This window comes from Haplochromis burtoni, unplaced genomic scaffold, assembly GCF_018398535.1.
Source record: "Haplochromis burtoni strain Fernald_Lab_line unplaced genomic scaffold, NCSU_Asbu1 Contig_89, whole genome shotgun sequence".
Taxonomy (NCBI): Eukaryota; Metazoa; Chordata; class Actinopteri; order Cichliformes; family Cichlidae; genus Haplochromis; species Haplochromis burtoni.
Genome location: NW_024582450.1, coordinates 1,819,301 through 1,835,444, shown reverse-complemented (window position 1 = coordinate 1,835,444; position 16,144 = coordinate 1,819,301). Strand labels below are relative to the sequence as shown.

The 16,144-nt window shown below is 39.3% G+C and overlaps 1 protein-coding gene across 4 annotated transcripts in view; it reads right to left on the bottom strand.

Annotated features, from left to right (window-relative positions):
• cdin1 (CDAN1 interacting nuclease 1) overlaps positions 1-16,144 on the bottom strand; it is a 51,018-nt gene that overhangs the window by 28,546 nt on the left and 6,328 nt on the right. For all 4 annotated transcript variants that reach the window (XM_014340187.2, XM_005942645.3, XM_042222629.1 and 1 more), the window contains 4 exons: positions 12,029-12,074; positions 10,949-11,013; positions 10,079-10,139; positions 6,978-7,050 (listed from right to left, as the gene is read on the bottom strand). In XM_014340187.2, the coding sequence (XP_014195673.1) occupies positions 6,978-7,050; positions 10,079-10,139; positions 10,949-11,013; positions 12,029-12,074 (245 nt within the window). The remainder of the gene's footprint in view (positions 1-6,977; positions 7,051-10,078; positions 10,140-10,948; positions 11,014-12,028; positions 12,075-16,144) is intronic.

The following is a 16,144-nucleotide window of genomic DNA, read 5'->3' as shown; positions in this document are numbered from 1 at the left end:
ATCTCTCATCCCTATTCTTGCTCTACTAACATTATAAATCAGAAAGGGAGGCCTGCGAATCGACTCGCTGTTACTGCAACAGCAAAAAATTCCTTAAATCATTTCTTAAAAAAAGATTTGGATTAAATGGATTGTATCACCGTGTGACGAAATGGTTGAGGCACACCATTTTAGTGATATATATGTACACATGCGCCTGACAGATTTGGCGCATTAGAGACAATACATGGAATGTTTCTATTCACATTTCAGGCATGGATGGTGCCTATACCAACATCGCAGAAGTTCTCAAGCGCATCTAGGAAACTGCACACAGTATATAACGGTTATAGACACGATGGCTTATTTAAAAATTAATACAATTTTGAAAAAAAAAAGTTACAAAAAAATTTAATAAAATCAATTGATAGCCATCTGGATCATTAGGCCTCTGTTAGATAAATTTCACCCACAGAAAGGCGGGCTGTTCTTTTCTATGCTCTCATCCCCTACACACTTAGGGAAACTACCACAAACAAGATAGCCATTGCTATGATCCCTCATCTACCTTATGATGAAATAAAAAGTAGAGGAGGTGGAAGAAGAACAAAAGCGCCTCCTCCTTTCTTCGTCTCTATCTTTTCCTGCATAGGCTTTTTTTTCTTGTTTTGTGCAACCTGCTTTCTGTTTTAGTCTCTCCCAGCCAGCTACAGTGCTCCCCCAGCCCATCCCATAACCCCACACTCCCTCTTAGAGCTGCAAGGCACAGGGCAGTGCTTTATTTCTCTGCTCATTTTTCTCAGAGATTGGTACCTTCACACGCAGATCCATACCATGCTCCTGTGCAATGCAGGCGGTGGTGAAGAAAGAGGGTTATATTTTCCCCTTGAGTTAGGACACCTCATGACAAATGATAATGGATAATCAATAAAGTGGGAAATATGAGGCAGCAAACTTTATGAAGCCAGGAGACATATTACTCCCCAACAACACTGGTTTCCCTTAACAAAGTCACTACTCGACTGTGCCTAATAATCTGAAGGAAAATCAAAGGACCCGCAACCACATCAGCAATATTGGCAACTTATTCCACTTTAATGGCATTTTGATTGATTTTTTCCCTCTTCCTAATGGTCTTTTTATAGATTTGACGCTGTTTCTGCAAAACAGTAGTGTGTAATAAACCTCCCTGAAGGCAAACGTTAGCCATTAAAGCTCTTGTCTTACTAGCACTCATAATTGGAGGTTGACCACCACCACATTTTGGTCTCTCACATAACACACACTTTCAGGACTAGAATTCTCCCTCCGCTGTCTCTCAAGCTCTTTGATATTTTTTTTGTCGACGGCCATAATAAGTGCCAGGATCTCTTTCGTCTGCACTTTTTGAGGGATGGGGTTAAAAATAGCCATAAAGAGGTGACCTTGGCGCTGACATTGTGGAATTTCAGCCAAGCATTGACCTGATGAAAATGGAAGGCCAGGCTGCTAATAAATCAGGATGCTTTTAAAATGAGTTTACCCTAATGCTCATTCATCACGGGCTGTAATGCCATTTGCAGGCCCAGGATTCGCTGCTGTGCACAAACACAGCAGTAAATAACAACAGGGCCCTTGCATCCTTCGCATCGTTGCAGCCTCCAACATCAGCATACATTTATTAAAGACGCCCCCGCCTTGCACGGCAGCACACCTCTAGAACACCCTGAGCTCCTTTCTGCTATATGCAAACATACACACACAGAAACAAAAACACACAAGCAATGCTCTTTAAATACACACGCTCAAAGCACATACAGAGGCACACATAAAAATGCGTGCAGAAAAATAAAAAGCACAATCTGTAGAACACTAGACACAGAGAACAAAGCCCTGCAGCACAACTTTGCACCTTGTAAACATTCACCAAATTTACTGTAATTGTCCCATGCTGGTATAAATTCTGACTAAGGCACCATATCACACCGTCAACATCTGAACAAAAGGAACAGAGAAGAGGGGAATAATAGATGTGAAACGCTACACCTCCATAGGGATTTGCTAAAGAAAACAACCAGTGTAAACAAATCGCAGGCCTGTTTTCATATGCAACTCCAAAACAAGATAAACTATATAAGGCAAGGTAACGGCAACAGAACCTTGGCATGTTTTCTCATTGCTTACTTTCTTTCATTTGTAACTACTGGGACTCCTCTTTTCTCCACTAGGGTGAAAAAGTCATTATCGCAAACACAAAAAAACAGAGAGAAACCTCATTAAATAGCAACATTTGTTGAGGGAGGACTGTAATAAACAATAACGGATGACGATTGTTATTGCCCCTGACACTGATGAGCTCCTTTGTAAGTTTGTTTATTAATTAAAAAACCCACTATTTTCCACGGGTGGGGGTGGGCAGTTACCCATTTCCTCTATATGTCCACACCCCCGCACACTCCCCATGCGCAAGCCATTGAGCTGTGGAGGGGCACTCGTTCATCAAACTTCATGGAGCAAGGGAGAGACAGGTCCTGATAATGTGCACCGCTAAAGCTGATTTTCCATGATGAATCTCGGAGCATATAAATTGGCTAATATCTGAAAACATTTACAGATACTAGAGGAATTGACTACTTGTGGGACATGATGGATGAGGCTCTCCAACACTGGCCGACAGCTCTGCAAATCTCTGCGGTTGCCTAAAGCCCTCATTTGATTTTCCAATTTACTCCTTTTAAATTTATCCCCCCGCACTGAGAAAAAAGAAAAAAAAAAAAAAACAGAAGATGGGAAAGAGAGAGAGTGGGAGATAGGGGGTGGGGGGTATGTGTTTCTTTTTAAACTATCTGTGGTGGTGTGTAGGTGCTAGTTGATGATATGAGGTGGTATCTCCTGTGCAAGAGGAACTCGGTCCCTGAAGAGGTTACTGGGGCAGAACTGATCTGCTTCCACCTGATTCCTTCTGATAGCGGTGAGATGAGACTCCACATTTCTCTGTGTATGTGTGTGTGTGTGTGTGTGTGTGTGTGTGTGTGTGTGTGTGTGTGTAGTAATAGTAGATCTGGGGAGGCACTGCTATGGAGAAAGGCTTCCCAGGTCAGGCCATTAGACTGTGGCAGAGGCTGACTGGAGCTTCTCTGCTGAAAAGGAGTAATTAGTATACTTGTCAAGTGAAGTACCACGGTGCTGCTTACCTCCCTCGCAACCGCCCCCTTGCATACACACACGCACACACTAACACTCATGCTGTCTTTGCCTCCTTACTCCCTCCCGTCTTGCTAATGAAGTGCCCTTGCTCTCATTATTTGGAAAAAAAGGCTTCATATACACACCCCATCTCTGCACATTGGAGAGGTGTAACAGAGAAGAGAGGAGCACTTGAACACAAGAGGGAAGGGACCATAACAGTCATAGCGGCTACGTTGAAAATTTGCTCCGTTAAGACCCAGTACAATATTCAGTTATCAACACCTTTTATCTGAGAAACATTAAAGTTATTATAAATCCTGTCAAGTAACCAAAGGATCATAGTAGACACTAAGATTCTCACAGTGTTAACATCAAACACGGGACATTTATAACCTTGCGTACAAGGCTTCTGTAAAGGAATGTGACAATAAATCTTAAAGGCGGTCGAATCACATAGTTACAAAACATGGAGTAGCAATCTAATCTGGAGCTGGGCCTTGGGAAAATGGAAAAGGTCAAATAGCTAGCAAAATTGCCTCCTCAAAAAGTATGTCTAAATCTAGAGGCACATCAACTCCTGTCAAAGGAGGAATAGAAAGAAAGATGAAGAGATAGCAGGAGGGGGAGAAGACAGAGCATTGGCTCCCCCAGTGTTTTTGCTGTGACTTTGAATCTACTACTAGATACGACCATCCTGTATCTAATGATACAGAATAGGAATGACAGTATAGCTCTCTGCAGTGTTATACTTTCATTTACAGAACTTTTCATTGGGCTGAGATGTGTTAGCTGTGCCTATAATAATGTTTTCATGAGATCTGTCCCTACCACTCCTGTTAATGTAAACCTTTTAAAATGCACAATTGTTAGTTCAGCTCTAGTAATTGTCGTTATTGGGATTCACTGCAATTCCATCCATCCACACATTCATTTATCTTCTTCTGCTTAATCAATTCAGGGTTGCGATGGGACTGGAGCCTATCCCAGGTGTCAGGGCGTGAAATGAGGCACACCCTAGACAGGTTGACAGTCAATCGTAGGGCTAACTCAGCGACAGATGACCATTCATGCTCATATTCTCATGTATACCCGATTTACAATCACCAGTTACTCTAAGATGCACATCTTTGGATTGTAAGAGGAAGCTGGAGTACATGAGAGGACCCATGCACTGGCAGGCATGACCCCTTGTGACCTCACAAGAAGGTCCTCGACTTGAATCCATCAGCCAGCGAGGGATTCTCTGTGTGGAGCTGGCACATTCATGCTCACTGAAATTCAGTGAAATTATTATCTTCATTTTTTTTTCCAATCACTTATTTGAAATATTTGAAAATGTATAAATATTTACAAAAAATGTAATCATTTAAAAATGTATTCCTCAAGATTACTGAATATTTAAAAACAATACAATTTTGCTTTATTATCATTATGTATACTTTCATAAAATGAAATATAATATCCAGTATATTTATATAAACAACACAGACATAGATTTAACCAATAAAAAGACTTATAATAACCACTTGACTTAAAAAAAGTTTTTTTTTAAATGTATTAATAGTTTCATAAAACTTTTCTATCATATTCACAACCCTGACACATAAGCTGGATACAAGTCTGGAAAGAAAAACAAAGAAAGTACTACCCTGCAAGGAATTCTGGTGTATATACTAAAGCTGTGTCATTTGGGTGAACAAGTGACCCTCCCTATTGCCCAGCTTCAAAAGACAAGAAGCAAAGACCATTATGGATGTTGATATTGCATTCAATACATAATAAAACTGCTTTGACTGTATTGATTCATGTACAAGCATCACCAGATAGTCTTTCACTTTGCTTGACTGAAACACTCTCCAATATTTCTGCTTCAAGGAAGGGGGATGGAGTTTGCTGGTGCTGTTGTCATGTTGAGGTGTGGCAGTGTGGGTAGCTAGTGGGAAGGACGATGTGGGATTGGTGGGGGATAGGGGGTTGCAACAAGCAAGCAAAAAGCAAACCAAAAAAAACCCCCACACACTAGGAAGGTACAAAAACAATTTAAAACTCTGTATTGATCCGGCACTAGTGATTGTACATATATTCCATAGTCCCAAAGGCCCCATTCATGTGTCTCTTAAATGCAAGGGGAAAGAGAAGAGGAATAAAAAAATAAAAAAACGACAATGGTAGGCAAAGGCAAGCCACTCACCCTGTTGGAGGTAATGTCCCTTATTTAGAAGTCTATTGATCTTTGCAGTGAGCCTGCCTGCCCTTCCTCTAGAGTCTGACTAAAACACCCAAATACACACAAGCACACTGAAGATCTGTCCGAGGCTGGAGGGAGGATGAAAGATATGCCTGCCAATAGCACTGAACCAACCTGTTAGCTAATTGTCAGGAAAGACAATTATCCTTGCATTGTTTCTTTGTGGAAACAAATTACTGCACTACACACACACACACACACACACACACACACACACACACACACACACACACACACACACACACACACACACACACACACACGTATATATAAAGCTGGCAACAATGAAGAAAGGCAGCACGACAACATGCCAGACAACATGCCAGAATTTCAAAATACTCCAGCGGCAATTGAACTATTTCACTAGATAATATATTATGCAAATATTTACAACATGCATTGCATGTAAAATTATTCTTTGAAGGAGCGTGATATCATTTGCTAGCATCCAAAAAAGTGAGATGCTGTACGCCTGTAACTCTGCTCAAAATTAAACAAGGATTTTCTAGAACATTTCATCTGGTACAAATCTATTCTGAGCAATAATAAAACATTTTTTCACTGTATGGAGATGGACAGATGCAGTGTGCCATTATCTGAGACATAGTGCTTCTTGTGGATGAATGCCCTGTTCTACAAGCAGCTCAGACTAGTATTTTGACAGGCAGCGGATAACGGTGGGTCCAAAGCAATCACATCTTTGACTTTGACAAATGGCTGTGCTGTGGCGAAGTTGAAAATAACACACATCCACTTTAATCTCTTTCTTGATTAAATTGGAAGCACGTCTTTTTGACATCATGTGATTCGCTCTCAAAGTAGTGACTACTGCACAGACAGAAAGTCCTCGGGATAGACCCACTAAAATAATATGCATATGTGTGATACTGGAAGTTCCAGAGTGTGGGGATGGGAGGGGAGAGGAGGGGGAGTTGTTTATTTTTTGTTATAAATTAACAATGTGACTAAAACTGGTAAAATGCAGGAATTTTGGACAAATACAGGAGACAGGAGAAAGACACTAACCAGACTACACATGGGCAACAATTCCCACAATTTCTGGAAAAGATCTTTGACACATTCAACAACAATATTTGTGTCTGTAATTTTGTTCTCCCACAGTGTGTCCATCAGCACTACCTAGAAATGGTTTGCTTTTTCTGCCACAGTCTTCCCTCAACTCAATTTCCTCTGCAGACCCCAGCAGGCAGCGAGGAAGAGAAGGGAATGAGAGAAGAGGAGAATGCTAGCGATAGATGGATGCATTGGGGGATGAAGGAGGCTGAGGGAAGAAATCAGGGGTGTTATAAATAACACTGATGAGGTGAGCTACCATTGATCCACACTGCAGTTGAGAGGTGGGTGGTCCTCCTAGTACTTAATTGCCAGTCATGTGCCCTGGGATGCAGCTACTACTAAATGTGGTCTATCTCTCATTAGGGTTTGACAGGCTGAAAATACAGCAGCTAGACTGGAATTGGGACTCAAACAGAAAGGGATTAAAAAGACAAAGTGCTACAATTAAGACTGATGGGGAGAATGATAGAAAGGACAGAGTGAGAAATGGAAAAGTGTTACTCACGCATTCCACCATCCTGGCCCTGAAGAAACCTGTCCAGGATGATACGAGCCATCAGCGCAGGAGACAGATCCACCTTTACACAGATTAAAAAAACCCCAAAAAAAACAAAAACATAAAAGGAAAGAAAAAAATCAACAGAAAAGACAAGCAGCTTAAATAAAAACAGACTTTACTATCAATGAGGAATTAATATTCACTTAAAAGATGGTGGAATTTATATTCCTCTCTGAAGAATTGCTTGAGAAAAAAAATCCCATATATCCAGCTGGAAGTGCAAACATATTTTAAAGAGCCTAAGACTTACGACATTGAAATTGCACAGCCAGTTTACCTTTGGCTGATGTCACATAGATAATAATGATCGTAATGGCTCTAAATTATATTATTGCGTTTCAAAACCTTGACCTTACTTTTGACAATCCGCGTGCAAATTGGTCTTTGAAAGCATTGCTTTGCATCAACCTTTCCCACAGGAACAAGAGATCGCTTATTACACAGCCAAGCTACCTGGCTGAATTGCCTTTCCTTCTGTCAAACAGACAACCTGAGTCTCTCATCTTGAAAGAAAAAGCAGCACATACTGTGCCCAGGCAAGAGACAATGGAGAGCTTTAATCATAGAATGATCACCAAGGCAAAACTATAGGAACCAATAGGACACACCTGAGGGATGGTGGGAATGTAGTCCTTAATAGGAAGGAAAGAACCTATGGCAGCAGCACTCTTTGAACACAAACACACCTTAGAGGTGAGCAGTGTTTATGGTCGAGTGCAAGGAGAAAAGTTGACAGGTAAGAGAGCACGAACGACTGATGGTGAATGTGTCTCTCTGATCAGTGCAATACATTCCTACATACTAAAATTGTTGTTATTATTACAATGTTTTATTAACATATTAAAAAAAATACAACAGTTATTATAAAGAACAGCATGACAAAAAATATATATGGGTGCATTAGCATAAGATATATTTTTCCAAGGTCTACATTTGGCCAATGCTCAAACAATATACGGCGAATAAAAGAAGATGCATTAAGTCATTCACTACTAAAATTCACAGCTTACTCAGTATAGAGGGAATTAAAACATTGCTTGAAGACTTTGCCATTCCTAGCCAGCTCATTATGAAACAACATTCTTCCAGCCAAAGATCATTTTTCCTCTTGTTAGCATAATTGGGGACCAAAAGTGAATTTGCCCTCAGCTTGCAGTGAGAATGGAGTGTTTCATCTTTTCTGTGATGCTTCCTTGTAACGCTGGGAGCAGAGATGCTTCTGTCTAAACAATGTCTTTTTACCCACAGTAGTATTTGTTAACATCTCCATAATATTGCACTAAGAAGGCAGCTAGTAAAAAAAAAAAAAAAAAAAGAAGCTTAACATGTCTATAATAATTAAGGGGTGAGCAAAGAGTTTACATCTTCATTAAGACCTCTGATAGTACAGACTCTGACTTAGCATTTGTAACCTGCAGTTACAGTAGCTTTCTTTCTTCTCTCTAATTCTTCTAATTTCCCCTCACTTTCTTTTCTCCCTTCCATCCTTTCTCTCTGTGCTTCCTGGCCGGCTCACAACTCAAACCCTCAAACCCTGAATAACCAGAGAAAATCAGATTCTTGGTAACCTGCATCAGAGCTGACACATGAAAAATGGCAACATTACCAATGCAGGCTCAGCCTGAATAAAGACTACCTGATTAGTTGAGGTACATGCATCTCCCTAATTTTCATATTAATCATGAGTCCATCTTCATTCCCTGGTCATAACACATACCTTCATGAGTTTAACATGTGACTAAGAATCACAGAGCCTAAAAAGAATTCGTTTTTATTAAAACTCTGGTTTTATCAAACTGTAAACCAAAATGGGTCGCACAGTGCAGCACAACTGCACCTGTTCTAATGCCATATTCAAGTAATATTTGCATAAAATTCCCATAAAGATAGAAACAGTGAATGTTGAGTCCATCTCTGTTTCATGAGCTTCTTCTAAGGGCAAAAAAATATCTATGAATAGTTTTCATCACTGTTAATCATTTTCCTCTGTTGGAGATATATTGTCTCATAAAGACATGAAACTACATCAATTAGCAGTCTGGGAGACCATGAGTGCTTGGTTTAAATGTTAAGTAGCATATTAAGATGACAGTTAAATGGTTCATAGACAGTTATCTCTTAGCTGAATTGGATCCTTTCAAGAAAAAAAAAAAATCAAGCGTCAATTAAACGGAGAATGAATAATGGCAGTTGGCGTTGAGGTACCACTGATGCATGTGAACTACTGTGATTTTAGATTAAGAGACCCTCGAATTTCATTGCCTAGTGCACGCGCCAATCAAAATTCAAATGCAAATTTAAATGTTTAAAAAAGGTTATCGGGTCTTTTGTCTTCCTTTATAATCTGAAAGACGAATAATGTCGTGAACTTACAAAAAATAAATGCAAAGATTTTCATTCATTCAGTAAGAAGTAATGTAACCATCTAAGATGTAGTGTATTGAGACTATAGTATAGTTGGATTTATATTTTGGAACACTTAACAAGAGTTTGGCATTACCCTAAAAATAGCAAACATTTACTAACTAGGTTTAAAATATAATAAATATAAGTGATCACTTAAATTCTGAAAGAAACAGGTTTCTTACAGCATGAATTTCCAACCTACCTGAGTTTTGTACCACTGAATGATATGGATTTAAGCTGCACATAAACAATTGCTGCTACATCAACAAGACTACAAATTCTTCACTGAGCTCCCAAAGAAAATAACCGATCAAATAATAAAGAGAGGAATTAACTAATGACCCCAGTCTCACCTGTCCGCAGTTTGTATCAACTCTGCCTCAACTGCAATTTGGAAAATTACATAATAAAACAGAAAAAGTATTTTCACATCTGCTTAATGGAGCCGAGCGCTAATTACATTAAATAATTGATAATTGAGCCAACCATTTTACCAATTTTGATAATGACTAACAGACAAGGAGGAAAATCAAAAACTGCAGCCAACTGCTATCTATCCATTTATAGAAAAAATAAAGGATAAACTCAGATGTGTTTTTCGTTGGCAAGTAAAAAGACAGAAAAAAAAGTTATGCCATTACCTCATTGGCCAATTCAAGCAGGACAGGAGCAGTAGGCTGTGCCTTGGCTTCACTCAGATACCTTCATTATAACAAAGAATAACAAGAGTAGTGAAAAAAAAAACCATGACCCACAAAGGCAGACAGAAGGGTAGAAGGGGGCTAGATCGGGCTAGCCAAGACATGCTAATGTCCCAGATGACTTTGCCCTGGGTGGCATATGGCAGGCTCCGTGTGGTTAAAACAGCACTGCTTGAAGGGCTTCAAATTTCCAAGAAGCCAGACAAGCATATGATGGTTAGTTAACCCCTGCCGCCCAAAAAGCCTTTTTTCCCTCGCCAGCTAAACCTGCAACACACTTCAGATCTTACCCAGATCATCTCGGAGGTTTGTTGTTGTAAGTGGATTAGAAGTGCATTATCCAGCTTTATTTTCCCCAGAACAGTGGCCTAATAAGCTAGATAAAGGCTAATTGCAATATGCAAAGAGGCTTTTCCCAGTATAGTCTGTTTTCAGTTCTTTCTTTCTTTCTTTTCTTTTTTTTTAAATTTAACCATGCTCATTGAATTACAGATAATCATCCCATCATAAGCCTGTGTGTAAGGCAAATGTCCAATGGTTGGTTTATTTATTTACTTTCCTGCTTTCAGTTTGACACGGAGAACAGAGCTTTAGCCTAGCAGGTGCAAGTGGGGGTCGGGAATGAATCCTGTGGGTGGTGATTTGTTTGTAAGAGATTATAATTGTCATGGAGGCCACACACAGGGGTCGGTGAACGATTTAAAGGAAGAAGAAAAACAGTAAGAGAGATGAGAAAACGATAAAGAGGGAGAACGATCTAGAAAGAAAACAGAAGAAAACAAAACAATATAAAGCACGGAAACACAATACCTTTGGTAGTAGCTTTCAATAACATCCGGCACATGGTGTCTTGAGAATGTCCTTTTGATCCATTTCTTTAAATTTAATAATAATATGAAGAAAACTGAAGATTAATGGCATAATAATCATAATAGCTAAAACAATTAACACATACACACAGATACATACACATAGGTATAGATACAGCTCTTAAGTTAGTACTATTTTTAGGCACAAAGTGCTTTCCATTTCCGGTTGACCTGACTAAAATGCTAACTTGTTCACCCTTGGCTTCTCTTCCATGCTCTATTCTTTATGAACAATTGCAGCAGCAATTTAATTTCAATGATATTGGTAAGGGTCAAACTGTGCCAAGGCACTCTCATTCAAACCAGCTATCTCCATCTACCTTCTTGATTCAAACCCTGTATTCATTTCCCCTTTTTTGATCAAACAATGACATTATTCCACATTTCACACCCTGACATTTCTATGCAATTCAATTGCCATCGTTGCCGAGAAGAAGGAGAACAGGGGATATAGCGGAAGAGCACTGGTTAAAAACAACTTATTTAAAAACTACTACACACAAAAAAATGTAATTCCACAGAGACGGGCAGTGTGACTGACACCTGTCAGTGGGATGATAAATGACTCCATTTTCTGCTTGTGCTGCCTTCTGCCACTGGCGGCAGTGGCCATTTATCATCATCCACTGTCAGCCGTGGAAAGCAGCAGTGACAGTGCGAGTCAGCAAACATTTAGCACACACAGCCGCACTACACGGGGAAATTATTATTGTCAGAATAATAATGGTTTAGCATAATTTATTACAGGTCCACCAAATAAGCAGGGGCTAGATGTTATTAGACAGATGGATGGGAAGGCTTGGCAGACATCCACTGAGGCTCAGGCAGGCAAAGGCCCTCAACGTGAACGTGAGAAGGAGGAGGGGGTGGTGGTGTGGGGCGAAATAAACGGGGGTATGGTGAGGGGGGGGCATCCTCCAAACCAATCAGAAAGCTGGCAGTTCAATTACAAAGAAATAAAGGGACATTCATCATTCAATTAGGCACCTGTCAGGGCTCACAAAGGAAGAAAACTTCTAACCTGGTACTCCAGGGAGAAGATGCTCAGAAGAGTGGACTGCGAGTGACTGGAACAAATAAAAGAAGGACAAAGTTAATTACCAGAGTGCATTGCACAGAGACAAAGGGAGAAGGGAGCTTCAAAGCTGGGGCCAGCTGCCCTGTAATCTAAAAGAACATGAAAACAAGTGTGGCAAAGTTGTTCCAGATGAACACCTCTGACAAAAGGATTCCTGCTACGATGGTGTGGGGGAAGAAGAAAAAGGGAGGCTGTGTGGGGTATGAAAGATGAGAAAAATATAGCTCATTTTTGTTTTTTTTCATTTAGTCATTAATACGTAGCATCTTCCTCTATCCTTTGTCTCTCCAGGAAAGTGCTAAACTAATCTTAATTCAAGTGCAGAGTCTGCTATTATAAAGTAACACGATGGCAAGAAAACTCCAACCAACCTAAAGATAACAAAATTGAAGAGAAATTTATATCTATGCAAATAATTGACACAGTTCAATATTTAACTAGTGAGTAAAGCGTGGTATTCAGTAGCAATTACAGTCATAGTTTTCATAGGTTTAAAAGTAAGTGGATAAACTAGCATGACTATAAATATGTGGAAGCTGAAACAGTTGGACATAACCAAATGCTAAATTTCTGAGCTTGTGAAAAATGACCAATTGTGGAAATGGTGGATGTAATTCCTATATAATACTTTAGGTAAACCCATGAAATTAAAGCTGAAATGCTACACAATCATATCTGGATTGTCTTATTGTGAATCCATTGTTGTGGTGTAAAAACATTTTTTATGAAAATCTTCTTCTTCTCCAAGAAACATGTTGACCCAAGTGTATGCTTTTTACTTTAATCTGCAAAGTGGATGACTACTGTGAGTGTCTTTTTTTGTGTATGACAACATGTAGACACGCATAAGAAAAAAAGTACTTTCTTTGATAGCATATGGACCGTTCTATATCATTCCCACTGCAACGGATGGGCTTTGAAATGGAAACTTTCACTATATGTGACTCCCGAGAGTCAGTCAATTCCATGGGTTGCCATAAGCTACATTTATCTCCAGCTCCAGTCAATGTCAAACACCTGGCAAAGAGGCAAACCCGGAAAACAGACAGTTCCAACAGGGACTTGCAGCCCATTCGATACCCACCTTAGCTGCCATTGTGTCCTTAGAGTTACAGATATTTAAATGAGTGACACAAATTATTGGAGTTGGACTGTGCACATCTTCAGCTTGCATATCACAAAAAAAAGAAAAAGAAACATGTGTGCTCTCATACACACACACCCACAAACTGCTCCGTAATTTTCACAAGTGGTTTTATGTCTCCATATACTGCACTCAGTACACTTGATTGTTAAATTTAATGGACTTTTCATTACAAGTCACCTGGGAATGGTATGTAAATACTCATGAGAAGCTGAAGCTTCCAATCTGCATTAAAATATTGAGTCTACACAGGACACCGACATCAATCACTAGAAACCGTAAAATACCCTTGTGACATGCAAACAAAGCCAGAAGAATGTCAAATCCTGATTTCTGTCTGGAATGTCTGTCTGTGACCATTTTTTAAAGAAAGCATCTTAACCATTGGAATAGTTCAGCCCGTTATGATGAACCAAAGAAGTCCTCTTGGGATCCCTAGACACCACTTTTAAACAATTTTAATCCTGTAGCTGAAGAACAGCTAAGGTACTTCCACATTAGGTACAATTAATTTGTACACTGTCCAAGAACAACTGCGACCCCCCCCCCCCAATTCCCTGCTTATTTCCCAACCACCATATGCAAAATAAAACATGCACCAAATCTTACTGAAGTTGAGCAGTATTTCACGTCACTGGTGGTTTTGTTTTGGGTGTGCAAATGAAGACGGTCCACACAGTCGTGCAATCCTTCAAACCTCATCTCATGTGCTTGATACAGATTTTTTCACCTGATGCACACAATACTCAAGTATGTCTTGTGCACTCCCAAGTTTGGCTCTTCATCAAGAAGCAGGACACAAATCATCGTACCATGCCCGTGGGGCAGTATACAGTGTTCACACATATCAAACATACTAGACTTTGGTGTAATCGAGCACCACATGTTAAAGCAGCCCGATTCTCATCACACACAAAGTTACAAAAGTAAAGAAGACAACAAAGGAAGTTCTCAGAGTGTGAGGGGAAAAATTGTCTACCCCCTCAGCATTAATTTATAATGATGCTTAGGGGTGAAGGGGCCACCGCAATTAAGTTGGCCATTAAATGGTCAACTGTCAACATGTGGACACTTAAGGGAGGGAAAAAATTTCTTCCACACTTCAACCTTGCACCTGAGCATTTCGACAGTATTACAGCCTTATTGTTGGCATGGGACCATCATGATCCCCCTGTCGGAACAGACATCTGTTACGTTTTAAATGGATTACTCTCTATAATGAGCATGATTACTGCTTAATTGCTAAATCTATAGCCTGTTAACTTTAAAGGGACATAAACGACGCTTAATATCTATGAAAACATATCTGTTTCAAAAACACTAAGAACTTTGGGGACTTGTATTTTCATTTTTACCTCAAGCAGATTGACACAAAAACAAGACTCGAACTAAACTATTGAGAGATGTGAAGAAATAGTTTAAAAAGAAAAAAAAAAAGGAAAAACATTAAAAAGGGGCAAAATGAAGAGCTGAATGCAGATATCTGGATTAAAACCAAGACTTGTTTGCATTTTATAGAGTCTGTCAAGTTTTATGCTGCTATAATCCCCCTTTTTTTATTTAACAGACATTAACAATAAGTTATTGCAGACTTTACATTAATGTATATCCAGCCTGTCCTCTCTTGGGCGCAGTAAGCTCACCTTATGCTAAAATATGTAGCCAATTGCCGTCTTACAACGAGGATTTGATCTGCCTACTGAACAGGAGTATTACATTTTTACTATAATTCATGTATCCCATTGCCACACAGTACAAGCGTTTGTGAAACTCTGTCCTGTCTCAGTGGTTATAAAAATGAACCCAATTTGTTAACTATTCTAAAACCAGCTGCATTTCTGACTGTATTTTGTTAGCCTTAAACAAATCCTGTAGCTTGCATTTTATTATGAATTGCACACATGATACGCACAGCCAAATGCTAAGTGTCAATATGCAACACATGGAAATGTTAGGATATGATAAAACAGCTTTGAACATTTTTTTAAAATAAGATAAGGTAACAAGGTTTTCCACCTTTTCTAATATTTAAATATCTCTTGGTGATGTGGTTGTAACTGACAATGACTACGAATATTTAAAATAACATATATTAGACACTTGTCTTCCTAAAGTGAAGCCTAAAACAGTTCTGTGACTAAAGCTAGGAAGTCGTGAGCCCTTTGTGAATTGTGTAAATAAAGAAAGCTATTTTTTAATGCACTTGCCAAGGTCAACATATGGGTTCATTGATCGCTGTTTCACTTACTTAAAAAAAAAAAATCAATCTCATCAAACAAAGAACACACAAAATATAATTTGAAGAGCCACGGACAAGAGTCTGTGACACTGCAGTGCACACTTACAGTGGCTTTTATGTAAAAAGCAGAAAATAAAAAATCTGCCCTTTCGGATATAATTTAGAACATGGGGAAACAGAAGGTTGGGAGACAGAAGAGTGGTTAGGGAATCATTCACTCTCAACCTAATTACCCTTCCTTACAACATAAGACAGAGCATTAATATGCACTGGCACCCAAAATAGTAAAGCAGCAGATTAAATTAAAAACAATTAGGGACTTTCACTTTGTCACTGAACTGGTATGGCTGTCTGGTCAGTACTTCAGGCTCTATTAAGCTAGGTTACCCAGTGGCTGTGAATCTGATAAATTCAAGTTTGAGTGCTGCATTAACTTATTTTCTTGTGCATTCAGGCTGTATCATTGCCTTAAACACGAACACAGTGAAAAGCCTTGAAATTCCCATCAACCTAATTAATAGGAGATGAGGGAAATTCAAACTATCAATTATATTTGGAAACTTCCTATTTACAAATAATTAATTATAAACAATAGCTGTAATTTGGGTAATGAAAGCCACCTGGCTAATGGCATTGGTATCATATGCTGCGACAGTATTTAGCATTTGGTGGATCT